The sequence below is a fragment of the Bufo bufo genome, chromosome 3 (assembly GCF_905171765.1).
Source record: "Bufo bufo chromosome 3, aBufBuf1.1, whole genome shotgun sequence".
In the NCBI taxonomy this organism is placed as follows: domain Eukaryota; kingdom Metazoa; phylum Chordata; class Amphibia; order Anura; family Bufonidae; genus Bufo; species Bufo bufo.
In genome coordinates, this window is record NC_053391.1 from 636,940,485 (window position 1) to 636,958,325 (window position 17,841).

At 45.8% G+C, this 17,841-nt stretch overlaps 1 protein-coding gene across 1 annotated transcript in view; it reads left to right on the forward strand.

The window, feature by feature from the left end:
- USP12 (ubiquitin specific peptidase 12) overlaps positions 1–17,841 on the forward strand; it is a 70,307-nt gene that overhangs the window by 23,662 nt on the left and 28,804 nt on the right. The window contains exon 3 of the mRNA XM_040422447.1: positions 15,316–15,396. Coding sequence (XP_040278381.1) covers positions 15,316–15,396 — 81 coding nt within the window. The remainder of the gene's footprint in view (positions 1–15,315; positions 15,397–17,841) is intronic.

A 17,841-nucleotide genomic window follows, 5' to 3' on the forward strand; every position in this document is an offset into this window, starting at 1 on the left:
AGGATCCATCTGTGTGTGGTGTAGGGATCGACCGATTATCGGTTTGGCCGATATTATCGGCCGATATTGAGGATTTTGAACGTTATCGGCATCAATTTTGCCGATATACCGATAACGTATAGGGAACACAGAACGCGCTGCTGACAGCGCTCTCTGTGTTCCCTCCGCAGCACAGGGGAGAAGGAAGCAGTGTCTCCTCCCCCTGTGCTGCTGCTGCCGCTGCCGCCAATGAGGGGATAGAACATAAGAGGAGGGGCTGTGGCCGCTGCGCCACCAATGAAGATAAGCCTTTCATTAATTCATATATACAGGAGGCGGGAGCTGGCTGCAGAATCACATAGCCGGCTCCCGACCTCTATGAGCAATAGCTGCGGTCCGCGGTAGTTAACTCCTCAGGTGCCGCGGATCGCAGCTACCGCTGATAGAGGTCGGGAGCCGGCTATGTGATTCTGCAGCCAGCTCCCGCCTCCTGTATATGAATGATCGATAGACTTATCTTCATTGGTGGCGCAGTGCGCCCCCCCAAGCCCCCCAGTATTAATCATTGGTGGCGCAGTGCGCCCCCCACCCCCATCCCAATCCCGGCCAATAGTAAAAACATTGGTGGCGCAGTGCGATCTATCAGGGTGAATAGGACAAAGGTTCTAGTCCCTAAGGGGGTTAAAAGTTAGTAAAAAAAATATATATATATTAAGTATAAATGAAAAAGATTTATAAAAAAAATACACATTAACAATAAACAAAAAAAATACACATTAACAACAAACATATTAATTTTCAGCAGATTTGTGTAGGAATTTTTTTTTTTTCTCAAAAATGAAAATTCCCAGAATATCGGTATAAATTATCGGCTATCGGCCTGAAAGTTCACAAATTATCGGTATCGGCCCTAAAAAATCAATATCGGTCGATCCCTAGTGTGGTGGCTCTTGATGCGCTAGCTCCAGCCTCAGCCAACTCCTTGTGAAAGTCCCCAATACTTTTGAATGGCCTTTTCCTGACAATCCTCTCCAGACTGTGCTTGTGCACCTTTCTCTTCCACACTTGTCCCTTCCACATAACTTACTATTAATGTGCTTTGATACAGCACTTTGGGAACATCTAACTTTTTTAGCAATTGCCTTTTGAGGCTTTCCCTCCTCATGGAGGGTGTCAATGATGGTTTTCGGCACAGCTGTCAGGTCAGAAGTCTTTTCCATCATTGTGATTCCTACTGAACCTGAGAGACAATGTTAAGGCTCAGGTCCCCTTTGCTCAGGGGGTATGGATTAATGAGCTGACTAGAGTGTGACACTTTGAGCCTAGAATAATGAACCTTTTCACAATATTCAAATTTTAAGTTGCATTACTGAAATCAATGAACCTTTTCACAATATCCAAATTTTCTGACTTTGGGGTTCCAGAAGCTGTAACCCATAATCATCCAAATTATAACAAATAAAGGCTTGAAATATCTCGCTTTGCATGTAATGAGTCTATCTCATATGTTAGTTTCACCTTTTAAGTTGCATTACTGAAATAAATGAACTTTTGCACAATATTCTCATTTTTCGAGTTTCACCTGTATCTATCACGGTCAATGGCTGCACACTGTCCCCGGTCAACCAAGTCCTCTGCCTTGGGGTGACCTTGGATTCTGCTCTCTCCTTCCGACCGCACATCCAAGCCCTTTCCACCGCCTCCAACTCAAAAACATCTCCCGCATCCGCTCTTTCCTCAACTTTGAATCTGCGAAAATGCTTGTACATGCCCTCATCATCTCCCGTCTAGACTACTGCAAAATTCTCCCTTGTGGCCTTCCATCTAGCACTCTCGCACCCCTCCAATCTATCCTCAACTCTGCTGCCCGACTAATCCACCTCTCACCCTGTTACTCCTCTGCCTCTCCCCTCTGCCAATCCCTTCACTGACTCCCCATTGCCCAGCGAATTCACTTCAAAGTACTAACAAATACATACAAGGCCGTCCACAACCTGTCCCCTCCCTACATCTCTGAGCTACTTTCCCGATACATCCCCACACGCACTCTCCGATCCTCACAAGACCTCCTTCTGTCCTCTTATCACCTCTTCCCACAATCGCCTCCAAGATTTCTCCCGTGCATCCCCCATACTCTGGAACTCGCTACCCCAACATATCAGACTCTCACCTACAGTGGAATCCTTCAAAAGAAACCTAAAAACCCACCTCTTCAGACAAGCCTACAACCAGTGACCCTGCTGCCTCTATACCGCCACGACCAACTTCACCCGCCCCTACTGTGTCCTTCTCCCATACCATGTAGATTGTAAGCCCTCACGGGCAGGGCCCTCTCTCCTTCTGTACCAGTCTGTAACTCATCTTGTTTATGCTTGGTGCAATTGTATTATGTATGTGCACCCCTTAGGCCTCTTTGAGACGGGCGAGATTTCCGTACGGGTGCAATGCGTGAGGTGAACGCATTGCACCCGCACTGAATCCGGACCCATTTATTTCTATGGAGCTGTGCACATGAGCGTTGATTTTCACGCATCACTTGTGCGTTGCGTGAAAATCGCAGCATGCTCCTCTTTTTGCATTTTCCACGCAACACAGGCCCCATAGAAGTGAATGGGGCTGCGTGAAAATCGCAAGCGGATGCGGTGCGATTTTCACGCATGGTTGCTAGGAGACTATCAGGATGGATACCCGATCATCATTATTTTCCCTTATAACATGGTTATATAAGGGAAAATAATAGCATTCTTAATACAGAATGCATGGTACAATAGGGCTGGAGGGGTTAAAAAAAATATATATAATGTAACTCTCCTTAATCCACTTGATCGCGCAGCCGGCATCTCTTCTGTCTTCATCTTTGCTGTGCAGTAGGAAAAGGAACTGTGGTGACGTCACTGCGCTCATCACATGGTCCGTCGCATGATCCATCACAATGGTAAAAGATCATGTGATGGACCATGTGATGAGCGCAGTGACGTCATCAAAATGTTTTTTTTTAACCCCTCCAGCCCTATTGTACCATGCATTCTGTATTAAGAATGCTATTATTTTCACTTTATAACCATCTACACAACACCGATCCCAAACCGGTTTGGGTACCAAGCATGCTGATTTTTCTCACACGCGTGCAAAACGCATTACAATGTTTTGCACTTGCGCAGAAAAATCGTGCATTTTCCCGCAACGCACCCGCATCTTATCCGGCCAAAAAACATGACGCCCGTGTGAAAGAGGCCTTACCATATGTACAACGTTATGGAGTGAATGGCGCTTTAATAATAATAAGATCCGCACGACTTTCCGCACCAAAAACTACATCTGTTACTTGCATTTTTTTGGGCTGATTCGATGTGGTTTTCCTGCAGATCTCACCCTTGCATTGAAAAGAGTAAAATCCGCACAAAGAATTGACATGTTGTGGTTTTCAAAATCCGCACAGCAGGTCAATTTCTGCATAGAAAAAAATCTGCAAAGTCTACATGCTGGTACTGTAATACGCTCCGGTTTTTCTTCACGGGAATCCGCATGAGAAAACCGCATTTATTCCGCAATGTGTGCAGGTGGCCTAACTGTAAATTTGTGTTGTGGTTTGTGTTCTTATGGGCTTTTCAGTCAGTGTTTTTATTTTTATTTTTTTTCTGTGTATTAATCACTGAAAATTAAAATGGGCAAGGTAGGAAAAAGCGGCAAATTATCAGAGGACCTTGGGGGAGGTTTATCACATCTGGTGTAAAGGAAAGCTGGCTTGGTTGCCCATAGCAACCAATCAGATTCCACCTTTTCATTTTTCTAAGATCCAGTGGATAATAAAAGGTGGAATCTGATTGGTTGCTATGGGCAACTAAGCCAGTTCTACTTTGGGGGAGATTTATCAAATCTGGTGTAATTTCTTTGCAATACTTGTTTGCGTCACTCCTCTACTGCTCCAGCAAAGGATCTTCACTTGACCTGTCCCCTCCTCTACTTGTATCCCTCATGTAATAGCCATTTTGGAGCGTCTTTTTATGTCTGTGTTGTGCCATTCCTCTGTTATTCCTGTGAGAAGCTTATGAATAAATTGGCAGCTGGGCCATACCATCATACCCTATCAAAGGGGTGTGTCCCTACATTTGTGAGCGGTCAGCAGTGATTAGACGCACGGTTGTCAGTTTGGTCACACGTTTCCAGGAAGATTAAAGGCGGAACAGCACACTTCAGGTTCTAAAGACAGGTGCTCCAGAATTATTATTTCCGGAGGAATATAAATATAAATTGAAATAAAAAAATGTCAGGAGAACCACAAATAATTGTCTCCTAACGTTATAGATAATTAGCAGTTGGTCTTGTATAATCCTAAGTTATATCACATACAGTATGTGCTGTAGGTAGGTCGCTGCCTCCTGCAAGACCAGTACAATCCTATCCTTTAGGCCTCATGCACACGGCCGTTGTTCTGGTCCGCATCTGAGCCGCAGTTTTTGTGGCTCGGGTGTGGACCCATTCACTTCAATGGGGCCGCAAAAGATGCAGACAGTACTCCGTGTGCTGTCCGCATCCGTTGCTCCGTTCCGTGGCCCCGCAAAAAAAAATATAACCTGTCCGTTTGGCGGACAAGATCAGGCATTTGTACAATGAGCCGCCTCTTCCGCAAAAAACGGAACGTGTGCATGAGGCCTTACTGTGCATTCACGACCGTGACTGTTTTGTGGGCCACAAACTGCGGATCTACAAAACATTGACATCGGCCGGATGTACCCTTCATCGCGGTGCGGACCCATTGACTCATGTTGTGGGCAAATACGGGACACGTCCTATCTTTTGCGGCACAGCCGCATGGGCACGGAAGCGACCATATGGATTGACAGTTTGCGGTCCGCTGTGTGAATGCACACCTTAGGTATTGATGTAATCTCAATGACCTCTCCTGACCTGAAGCTCCGACCTAATGGACACGTCAGTACACTCTACCCCGCTGCTGTAAATTGCCCAAGTAGTTCTTCACAGCAGAAACGTCTGACACGTCATAGTGACGTATCGGAAGTCTTGATCAGTCGTGGTCTAGGTGCTAAGACGTCATTGTAATAAAGAGGGGGCGTCCCCCTTCATGTCTGTCCAGCTCTTTAGCGCTCTTCTGAGAACCTATCAAGCATCCTGTGGATTCCTAGAAGGTCTATGGACTTGTAACTTTGAAAGCTGAACAATAACAAGGGACACAGCACTCCTCTTGTTCTAGGGATTGGGACGGGTCTCAGCACCCAGGCCACCACCCATCAAAATTTCTGAAAACGCAGCATGCTGTAAAGTGAGCTTTCTCTTTGCTACAGCGGTAAATGATTGGTGCCACAATGCTTTATCGGCGTGATCTGTACTGTTATATTCCGGAGGGTGTATGTGATCCACTCAGCTTTTTTCCCCCTGTATTATGGCTTTACCCTTTGATAAACGTGCTGGATGAACTCGCCGTAGTCCTTCTCTCTCTCACACACGAGACTCCATTACATTGGTGGTCGCCTTCGCTTTGCCCTAATTAGTGGCCTGGGACTTTCACCTAATTAGTTGAAAGCACATATGTCTTTGTAGCTGCCGCTCCCCCACCTTTCAGGTTTTTCCTTTTGAACTAATTGTCATTCTTTTCTCCTGAGCTTTTTCTTTTTAACTCCTTCATTGCCTATGTGCTGTGCCTGAAAAGGCCTGTGACTTAGTGCACATAGTGACGTTTTATTTGCCTGGCCTCCACAGTGCACATAGTGACGTTTTATTTGCCTGGCCTCCACAGTGCACATAGTGACGTTTTATTTGCCTGGCCTCCACAGTGCACATAGTGACGTTTTATTTGCCTGGCCTCCACAGTGCACATAGTGACGTTTTTTTGGCCTGGCCTCCACAGTGCACATAGTGACGTTTTTTTGGCCTGGCCTCCACAGTGCACATAGTGGCGTTTTATTTGCCTGGCCTCCACAGTGCACATCGTGGCGTTTTATTTGCCTGGCCTCCACAGTGCACATAGTGACGTTTTATTGGCCTGGCCTCCACAGTGCACATAGTGGCGTTTTATTTGCCTGGCCTCCACAGTGCACATAGTGACGTTTTTTTTGCCTGGCCTCCACAGTGCACATAGTGACGTTTTATTGGCCTGGCCTCCACAGTGCACATAGTGGCGTTTTTTTTGCCTGGCCTCCACAGTGCACATAGTGACGTTTTTTTTGCCTGGCCTCCACAGTGCACATAGTGACGTTTTATTTGCCTGGCCTCCACAGTGCACATAGTGGCGTTTTTTTTGCCTGGCCTCCACAGTGCACATAGTGGCGTTTTATTTGCCTGGCCTCCACAGTGCACATCGTGGCGTTTTATTTGCCTGGCCTCCACAGTGCACATAGTGACGTTTTTGTTGCCTGGCCTCCACAGTGCACATAGTGACGTTTTTGTTGCCTGGCCTCCACAGTGCACATAGTGACGTTTTTTTGGCCTGGCCTCCACAGTGCACATAGTGACGTTTTTGTTGCCTGGCCTCCACAGTGCACATAGTGACGTTTTATTGGCCTGGCCTCCACAGTGCACATAGTGGCGTTTTTTTTGCCTGGCCTCCACAGTGCACATTGTGGCGTTTTATTTGCCTGGCCTCCACAGTGCACATAGTGACGTTTTTTTTGCCTGGCCTCCACAGTGCACATAGTGACGTTTTTGTTGCCTGGCCTCCACAGTGCACATAGTGACGTTTTTTTTGGCCTGGCCTCCACAGTGCACATAGTGACGTTTTTGTTGCCTGGCCTCCACAGTGCACATAGTGACGTTTTATTTGCCTGGCCTCCACAGTGCACATAGTGACGTTTTTTTTGGCCTGGCCTCCACAATGCACATAGTGACCTTTTTTTTTTTTTGTCTGGTGCTGATCTCATGTCTGCTTCCCCTGCATTACCCTTTGAAGTTATTGAGAAAGGGCTAAAATGGCATTTATTTTTTTGCTTGTTTTTGACGCTTTTTTCCACCATCAAAAATGCACTGTTCAGAGGCAGGTCAGACGACGATTTTGTGCAGAGGATTTTAGCCATGTGAGCCTTACGTTATAAGTTTATTCATCTTTGTAATATGCACCATATTCGGGATACAAACTGTTGTATGAGTGTCTGTATATACTGCCTTAGGCCTCGTACACACGACCGTTCCTTTTTTTTGTGGTCCGCAAAAAACTGAAGCCGCCTGTGTGCCTTCCGCAATTTATGTAACGGGCGGCCCATTGTAGAAATGCCTATTCTTTTCCGCAAAACGGACAAGAATAGGACATGCTATATTTTTTTTGCGGGGCCACGGAATGGAGCAACGGAGTGCTGTCCTCATCTTTTGCAGCCCCATTGAAGTGAATGCGTCCGCACCCGAGCCGCAAAAAATGCAGCTCAGATGCGGACCACAACAACGGCTGTGTTGCATGAGGCCTTATACTCGGGATACAGGCTGTTGTATGAGCGTCTGTATATACTGCCTTATACTCGGGATACAGGCTGTTGTATGAGCGTCTGTATATACTGCCTTATACTCGGGATACAGGCTGTTGTATGAGCGTCTGTATATACTGCCTTATACTCGGGATACAGGCTGTTGTATGAGCGTCTGTATATACTGCCTTATACTCGGGATACAGGCTGTTGTATGAGCGTCTGTATATACTGCCTTATACTCGGGATACAGGCTGTTGTATGAGCGTCTGTATATACTGCCTTATACTCGGGATACAGGCTGTTGTATGAGCGTCTGTATATACTGCCTTATACTCGGGATACAGGCTGTTGTATGAGCGTCTGTATATACTGCCTTATACTCGGGATACAGGCTGTTGTATGAGCGTCTGTATATACTGCCTTATACTCGGGATACAGGCTGTTGTATGAGCGTCTGTATATACTGCCTTATACTCGGGATACAGGCTGTTGTATGAGCGTCTGTATATACTGCCTTATACTCGGGATACAGGCTGTTGTATGAGCGTCTGTATATACTGCCTTATACTCGGGATACAGGCTGTTGTATGAGCGTCTGTATATACTGCCTTATACTCGGGATACAGGCTGTTGTATGAGCGTCTGTATATACTGCCTTATACTCGGGATACAGGCTGTTGTATGAGCGTCTGTATATACTGCCTTATACTCGGGATACAGGCTGTTGTATGAGCGTCTGTATATACTGCCTTATACTCGGGATACAGGCTGTTGTATGAGTGCCTGATCCAGTATGTGCAGTGCGTGGGACCCGTCAGTCGGCACTATGTAACAGTATCTGCAGACCGTGGCTCCATTACTGAAGCTAGCTGTGAGTTCCCGGCAGTCGCTGTTACGTGTGACGACCTCTTCAGCTGTGAGTAGTCATAGCCTTATGTTTCTGGTAAACTGAAGCTGTCGTCTGTAGTAGGATAAATACGTGCAGGCAGTGTAAATGTGGATATGCTCTGCAAACATGGCATAGTGTGCCCAGTGTGTGTCTGCATCATTATTGGGCAGGGCACTGATACACCCATGTAAGGCTACTTTCTCACGTGCGTTGTTTGATTCCGGCAGGCAGGTCCGTTGTCTGATCAGGCAAACTGTATGCAAACGCATGTCATTTTTTTTCTGACTGATCAGTCAGAAAAATGCATTGCAATACCCGATCCGTTTTTCCGGTGTCATCAGGCAAAACGGATCCGGTATTTATTTTTTTCACACCTTTTTAAAGGTCTGTGCATGCGCAGACCGGAATACCGGATCCGTCAATCCGGCATTCAGGTAAGTGTTCCGTTTTTTTTTTTTTGGCTGGAGATAAAACCGTAGCATGCTGCAGTTTTATCTCCGTCCTGAAAAGTCAAAAACTGAATCCTGATGCTTCCTGAACGGATTTCTCTCCATTCAGAATGCATTAGGATAAAACTGATCAGTTATTTTCCGGTATAGAGCTCCTAGGACGGAACTCAATGCCGGAAAAGAATAACGCTGGTGTGAAAGTGCCCTTACATAGCCCAAGGGGGCGGGCTTTGTTCACAAATTAAAAAATATTGCCAGCTCCCTGTGTTCGGCATGTGTCCTGTGGGTGGAAACCCTCTTTTCCTGCCTCCTTTCACCCATATTATGGCTGTATGTAAGCTTCTGCTCGGTGGGTTGTTCCAGGAGCCCCCCATGTATCACAGCATCCTAGTCATTAACCAGTTTCTCTCCCCAATCTGGATAAAAAGCCACCACCAGACTTGCCTGGCAGCAGCTTTCTCCCCATTCAGGGCACAGGCATGCTCGGCTGAGCTGAGGGTGCATGTCTGTGGAGGGGTCAGAAGAGATGGCTTTCAGCTATGTAATGTGTAGGTCTAGCCGTATAGTGGTAACTTAAATGGGTATTGTAGTTACAGAAAGTTAGCCGCTGTCCACAGGATAGGGCAGGGATCAGACCCCTTCAGCACTCCACCTGCTGTGAAACTACAACTCCCAGCATGCAAACACACCCTGCTGTTCTTGTAACTCCCACAGAAGTGAAAGGAGGATTCTGGGAGTTGTGGTTTCAGAACAGACTGAGTGCGGGAGGTTGCTGATCTCTGGGATAGGGGATGACTACCTACCGCTGGGACCCCCACCAATCACAAGAACGGGAGTCCTGTACCCTGTGGAGCCCCCCTGAAATGGACAGAGCAGCTTTTCTCTTGATCGGTGAGGGTCCCTGTGGATAGGGATTGAATTACATTCTATAACTGGAATACCCCTTTAACTACCCTGGGGATCTGTTAGGGCTCCGGTTAGTGGTCGTGATTTTTGCAAATTTAGCTTCAGCAACATAACGGAGAACTGATTAGAACTAGTGTTGAGCGAACTTGTGTTTTAAGTTCGGCGTCTAAAGTTCGGGTTATCGAAGAATCGCTTTATGGATTCCGCTACCACGGACCATAACGGAATTTAGAATCCATAACGCGATTCTTCGATGACGCCGAACTTAAAACACAAGTTCGCTCAACACTAATTATAACCTCAAAAGACTGAGCCCCACAGGACACATGGCCGTCTGTGGGCTGCACAGTCTGAGCGAGGTTCAGTCGTACACATTTATATCTGTGTGATCTGCCCCATCCGGTCTCCGGAGGTCGGCACTGCTGCTGCGGCACTTCTTGTTCCCGTGTCCACCGTCCTGCCCTGTGGTGAATGACGACATTGCTAGTCACTGTCCCTGAATGGAAGCATACAATACATATCTTACAGGGTCACATGCCACTTGGGGGATGTGTCCCCGCTGCAGTAACACATGTGACCCCCCCTCCCCCATTTACTCTGGAAGTTGACAATCTGGGACTGGTGCATGATGGACTAAAGGAGCTGGGATTGAGCATCGGGGAGCAGGGAAGTATGCTTTCTTCCTATGGGAGGGGGTATCGCCCAAAGTCTATAAAAGCTGGACAACCTCTTTAAGGTTTTGAAGTCAAAGGGGGGGATTTATCAAACTGGTGTAAAGTAGAACTGGCTTAGTTGCCCATAGCAACCAATCAGATTCCACCTGTCATTTTCCAAAGGAGCTGTCCAAAATGAAGGTGGAATCTGATTGGTTGCTATGGGTAACTAAGCCAGTTCTACTTTACACCAGTTTTATAAATCTTTCCCAAAGTCTTGACTCTAATCCCATTGAGATGCTGTGACATCAGCAGCTTTGTCCCTATGACACTGGCTGACCTGTTACATGTGCACTTGGCAGCTGAAGACGTCTGTGTTGGTCCCATGTTCTGAGCAAAATGAAGATTTAATATATATGCAAATGATCTTATAGGATCAACGGGGGGCATTGCCGTTACACCTAGAGGCTCTGCTCTCTCTGCAACTGCCGCACCCTCTGCACTTTGACAGAGCCAGGCAGTGAAAACCTCATCATATCTGTCCCTGACTTCTCGTAAAGTCAGTGGCACCTGAACAGCTGATCAGTGGGTGGTCCTGGGTGTCGGACCCCTGCCAATCTGATATTGATGACCTATCCTGGGGGTTAGGTCATCAATATTAAACACCCGGAAAACCCCTTTAAGTCTCTGCTCTTTCTGAGCTCAGTTGTACATGAGGGCTATCTTATTTGTGACTGACAGCTTTCTCTGTATACACACTTATGGTACAAATTGCAGATCTGCAAAACACGGATACTCGCCGTGTGTGTTCTGCATTTTGTGGAACGCCCACGGCAAGCCTTACGATAGAATTGCCTATTGGACAGGTTCTGCCTCTTTTGCAGGGCCGCAGAACGGAAGTATGGATGCGGACAGCACACGGTGAAATGAATGGGTTATCATCCGTCCCGCAAAATTGCGGAACAGATGCGGGCCCATAAATACGGTTTTGTGATTGCACCCTTATACAGATCAATCGGAAGAGGCCTAGGTTACAGAATTTAGCATTGCTGATCTGCTGCAACGGTCCCAACAGGAAAAATATTGTGTTGGGCTACATGCACACGACCGTATGCCATCCGTGTTGTTTTTTTTTTTTTTTGCGGATCCATTGTAACAATGCCTAAAACGGACAAGAATAGGACATGTTCTATTTTTTTTTTTTTTTTTTTTTTTTTTTTAAGGGGCTACGGAATGGACATACTGATGCGGACCCATTGAAATGAATGGGTCTGCATGCTATCCGCAAAAAATCTGAACGGACACGGAAACAAACAATGTTCGTGCGCGTGTAGCCTTACATGGATTAACATTGGAATAGAAAAGGTAGATTAAAAAAATATATAAAATGCAGACCTTGTGGAATATATTACATTTATATTTGTATTTGACCTTTTTGGGTGTTGGACGAGTCCTTCCTCGGATTCCCATCTGCAGGTACTGGTGTAAGGGATGTGGGCAGGGGGCAGCTCCCGTGTCCAGATTATCCGGAAGGATCTGTTTTCCACATCGTGTCGTCATGCAAACTTCTCCCGACTAGGTGATTGCATTCTGTGAGTGGTTGATCTGCTCCATTACCGCGCTGAAGCGTTTACCTCCGCGTCGCTTCGTACACCTGATAATGGAGATGATTCTAGATTATCGCAGCAATCTTTGTCCTATTACTGGCGATGAGCCGGGAGCACTGCACATTAACGTAATATTGGAAAATTGATGTTTTCTTTTGTCAGACTTTCTGCTCATATGAGTATTATAAGACGTTTAACCCTATATCACTGGATGGGAAGAAGACAAGCCGGCGGAGGCAGCGTGATCCTCCGGGCAGCGTCCTGCTGGGAAACCTGGGCTCCATGAGGAGGTTACCATCCCCCAAAACATTTATGCAGACCACGTACACTCCTTCCTGGCCGGACTATTGCCTAATGGCAATGGGTTCTTTCGTGAGGGTAATGCAAACATTTTTCAGGAACAAAAAAAAAAATAATTTTTAGAGGACTGGGTGAATCCTTTTGTAGGAGCACCCATTCCATTCTTGACTAGTAGGTGAGCCCTCTCTAATTTATACTTTTAATTTTTCAGGAACAGTCTAAGGAACGTAAGAAAGATCTAGATATTGACTTTGCCTCCAGATTTTCCAGACCCCATCCGATCAGGTCCCTGTGGGATATGCTGGAAAATCTAATCTACAATTAGCAATTGACCACTGGCAAAAACGAGTCCGACCCATGGAGGTCCCACCTCGCAAATTACAGGACTCGGGTCTCAGACGTTTGTGTCCTATCCACTTATCAAGCTGTGCTGTGCCGTTTCCACATTTCACAGTCCCCACTTTTTGAGGTGGGAAAACTGGGAATACCCTCTTAATGGATCTGATGCTAACCTTTTGGTGCCACATACCACACAGGACGCCAACAATAAGTCGCACAACACATAGGGCACAACTACACTGCTACATGTGTCGCGCAGCATTTTTAATAATGATAGTCTATGGTGTTGCACTGCGACATGTGCCATACTGTGACGCGACAGGAGGCCTCATGCATACAAATGTTTTTTCTTTACGTGTCCGTTCCGTGTTTTTTTTTTTTTTTTTTTTCGGACCATGTGCGGAACCATTCATTTTAATGGGTCCACAAAAAAAAAACGGAGGGTACTCCATGTGCATTTCATTTCTGTATTTCCGTTCCGCAAAAAATGAGGACATGTCCTATTATTGTCTGCTTTTACGGACAAGGATAGTACTGTTCTATTAGGGGCCAGCTGTTCCGTTCCGCAAAATACGGAATGCACACGGACGTCATCCGCATTTTTTGCGTATCGCAAAATACGTAGTCGTGTGCACGAGGCCTTAGGATGGGTTTTTACCCTCTAGAAATAAATGGGCGTGTTTCTTGACAGCAAGCAAAGGCCTTGAAAGTGATGAGAAATTGAAGAACCAAGTATAATTCGAAAAATCGAAGCCTTATTCACATAAAACGGGCCGCGCTTTCATTTTTCGGGTGAATGTGATTGTTTTCTTGGAGACTTTGTCCACGCGGTGTTATATTCTGGTTTATGGCGCGGGAACCTTCTGGTAAACAGGCAGGTAGTAATTAAATCCTTTCCGCTGGGATCTCATTACCTTGCTGTGTCAGGTTGGTTGTGCTGGCTCAGTGAGCCCTTCTCATCCTGCTGTATGAACTGATCGAGGTATTCCATCGTTATGTAGTGAAAGGTACCTTGTAGTAAGGCAATAGTCACACATGGCAGATTTATTGCAGACGTTTCTGAGGTTGTTTGGCAGCAAGCTCAAGGACCTGTCCCCTTTCCTGACCTGTCTGCTTTCATAGTTACTTGCACCCCCCATGTAAGGGTACTTTCAAGCTTGCGGCAGAGGATTCCGGCAGGCAGTTCCGTTCGCTTCCAGGGCTCCGCAAACACGGGGGGAAAGTAAAAAATCCATGCAGATGTTGTCCTTGGTCGCATTCGAACCCAGGACCCCAGCGCTGCAAGGCACCAGTGCTAACCCCTGAGATGAGGTCAGGACGGGTTTATAGAATGTTTCTGTTCAAGGACCTCGTAAATGGGCAGATTTAGAAAGCGTGCGGGGGAATTTACGGCACATTTTTGTTTTTAATATGAGAGATTGGTTGTGACTTTGGCCATCTTGTCACGGATGTCATCACGGACGTGTAAAAGAGGCCTGTGGTTCATCTGTGAAGATGTCCATCAAGCATCTGTGTTTAGTCCGTATGTCCGTTTTTTTTGTCCTCCCACCTCTCATCTGTATTCCACGGACACTGTTAGGCTGAAAATGTAGTTCCAGCACATCTCCTAGCGCCACTCCGTGAAAACCACTGGCAAAATACGGATGACGTCCGTGCTGTGTCAGTGGTTTTCGCGGACCCGTAGACTAGTGTATGTGAGGGATCCGTAATCGAGGACAAAATAGAGGATGCTTCCGTGATGTCACCACAGAGCCACGGGCCATGTGTGAATACATGCGTTAAAGTCACAGGATACATGAGCGATTACTGGAGATTAGACGGCAAACGTCCGCAATTCACTGACGTTTTGTGCGCACTACTTTGGTTGGAATGTATCAAAGGCATTTTTTTATGCTATTTTCCCCTTTGCTGGGGCAAAATGTATTGCACGTCGTGCAACAGTTTTTAAAAATTTGCATTGGAGGAAATGGCATAAAAAATGCCTCTGATAATGCCCCCCCGAGTGATTGAGCGGTGCGTCCCGACGACGGGTGACAGCCTCACTCCATATCTGCAGTTTGATCTCTTTTTTTCATTGTCAAAGTCCTAAAACCCAATGATCGCATGAAAATCCATTCTAGTCATTTATTTACAGCAACCTCATACAGCTCATCATCCTCCACGGCTGACCAGCCACCCCCATCATCATCCTCCTCCTCCTCCTCCTCCTCCTCCTCCTCCTCCTCCAGCGAGTCCAATATTGTGAAACTGCCAGAGTGAGAGAAGATGCAATAATCCTCAGCTGCCTTTCCCCAAAAAAGCCGCGCTGGAGTTTACCGGTCACAGCATGAAGGGACTGGTTGTAGGGAGCGGCTCGGTCGGCCATGTTTGCGGGATATGTCTAGACAGCTCAGCAGTTCACAACAGCAAGCGTTCAAAAGAATCGTCCAGAGCTGTATTCGTACTCGTGACCAAGTCAGGGATTTTTTTTATTTTTTGTCCTGAAATCCTTTATCTCATGCCAAAGAGCGCTTCATTTTTTGCAGTCAGGTTTTGGTCACCATCTCCTCGCAGCTAAAATGATGCTTTGAAATTGCCTCCTTGCTGTGACATCAGAGCCACGCTTCTTTATGGAAAGTGTTCACCAAGTGGCTTTGATGTTGAACAACAAGTCCCAGCATTGCTTAATAAAATAAAATAAAATTCAGTGCCTTATGTGTTGCTGTTCTATTCCCCACACTGTGAACATGTAAGTAAAAGCTACAGAGATCTCTAATGGCGCCTTCTTTCTCTCCTCTCCAGGGCGCCAATGCCTCGGCTTTAGAGAAAGAGATTGGTCCGGAACAGTTTCCAGTGAACGAGCACTACTTTGGCTTGGTAAATGTAAGTGACCATTATTTCTATATTGTCATTGAACTTGAAGATGGATTGGCTCTTTGTGCACGGTTTGGTCATATATTTTATATTTTTTGCTGGGGCTGGCACCATATAAGTGAATTACCATGTTATTTGCTTTATAAGATGCACCTAATTATAAGACGCATGTAGGCTTTAGAGAAGGAAAATCTTAAAAAATATATTTTTTTCATCAGACCCCCAAACTTTATCAGGCCTCAGATCAGACCCCCTCTGACCTTAGTTCAGATGACAGTAAAATAAATAAAACTACTTACCTCTCCTGCTCAGACTGCTCTCTCTGCACTCGCCGCTCCCTGGTCTTGTTCTGGCCCTGCACTGCACTGTGACCTGATGTGGCACAGTGTCGGGTCATGGTGCTAGGTGTCAGCCAGTGCTAGCAGCACTACACTTACTGCTCCCCGTGCTTCTTGCTTACTAATAAGGCGCGGAGAGCAGTGAGTGTAACTGCCTTTTTTTTCTTTTTTTGTAATGTGTTGGGGCAGTGATACTGACCATTTTTGTAATATACTTTAATTACTGAAATCGCACATTTCTATTAGAAAAATAGCTCTAAAGTGGCCCATTTTGAACCTTAAAACGCTCCTCTGTCTTCTGTTTACATAAGACAGTCAATGTTGAGCAAGTCTCCACAGTTATGTAAACCGAAGACAGAGGAGCGTCGCTAAGGCTCAATATGGGCCACTTTAGTGCTATTTTCTAATAGAAATGTGCGATTTCAGTAATTAAAGTATATTACAAAAATGGTCCGTATCACTGCCCCTATACATTACATAAATAAAAAAAAAGAATGAGTTTCACCCTACTGCCGATGTAAATGTATGTGGGGAGGTCGGGAAGGGGCTAAAGGGTTTTTCCCATAATAAATGCGTATCACCTGTACACAGGGATAGATAAGAAGTGTCTGACTGTTGAGGACCTGTGCCCACTGTTTCAGTGGACTGGTGGTTATTAGGGATGAGCGAACTTGTGTTTTCAAGTTCGGCATACAAAGTTTGGGTTATATAACAATTCTGTAAGGGATCGACCGATTATCGGTTTTACCCATATTGCCGGCTGATATTCAGGATTTTGAACGTTATCGGCCTCTATTTTGCCGATATACCGATAACGTATGGGGAACAAGGTTCGCGCTGCTGTCAGCGCTTCTGTGTTTCCTCAGCAGCACAGGGGAGAAGGAAGCAGTGTCTCCCTCCCCCTGTGCTGCTGCTGCCACCAATGAGAGGAGGGAGGACAAGAGAAGGGGAGGGGGTTATGGCCACTGCGCCACCAATGAAGAGAACTCTCTCATTCATTCATATACAGGAGGCGGGAGCTGGCTGCAGAATCACATAGCCGGCTCCCGACCTCTATGAGCGATAGCTGCGATCCGCGGAAGTTAACCCCTCAGGTGCCGCGGATCGCATCTGCCGTTTTTATAGAGGTCGGGAGCCGGCTATGTGATTCTGCAGCCAGCTCCGGCCTCCTGTATATGAATTAATGAGATAGTTATCTTCATTAGAGCTCTATCAGGGTGAATAGGACAAGTGTTCTAGTCCCTAAGGGGGCTAATAGTTTGTTAAAAAAAAACAAAAAAAACACACGTTAATTATAAATGAATTATAAATGAAAAAGAAAGATTTACAAAAAAATAACTACACGTTAACAATAAACATTCATTTTCAGCAGATTTGAGTAGGAATTTTTTATTTTTTTTAATGAAAATTCACAGAATATATCGGTATAAATTATCGGCCGGAAAGTTCACAGATTATTGGTATCGGCCCTAAAAAAATCAATATCTGTCAATCCCTAAATTCTGTAATGGATTCCGCTACCACAGACTGTAACTTATGGTCCGGGGTAGTGGAATTCATAACGAGAACCCGAACTTGAAAACACAAGTTTGCTTAGCACTAGTGGTTATGCATGGGCACCACTGATCCATTCAGTCTCTATGCTATGGACATGGCACGGCTAGATTTTCTCTGCTCCATTCAAAGGACCCTGGTTCTCATGTTGTGTGAGTCCCATTAGTCAGACCCCAATTAATCAGACATTTATCACCTAATAGATGTGAAGTGTTGTTTACTGAAGAACCCATGCATTTGCAGGATTTTGCCAGGATTGCCTTTAAAATATTTTTTGGCTGTGGAATTCACCTATTTCTAATGCAGAGGGTTAAAGCTGTGACATAATCAGCATGTAAGGCTTCTTTCACATCTGTATTTTCCTTTCCGGTATTGAGATCTATCAGAGGATCTAAAAACCGGAGAAAAACCCTTTAAGTTTGGTCTCCATTCATTGTCATCAGAATGCATTCCGTTTCGTTGCGTTCCCGTGACGCGCACACAAGCACTGCAAGCAGCGTTTTTGAGTGCGTCAAGGGATACTAAGCTGACTGATCTGGCATGAAACACAATCTAAGTAACT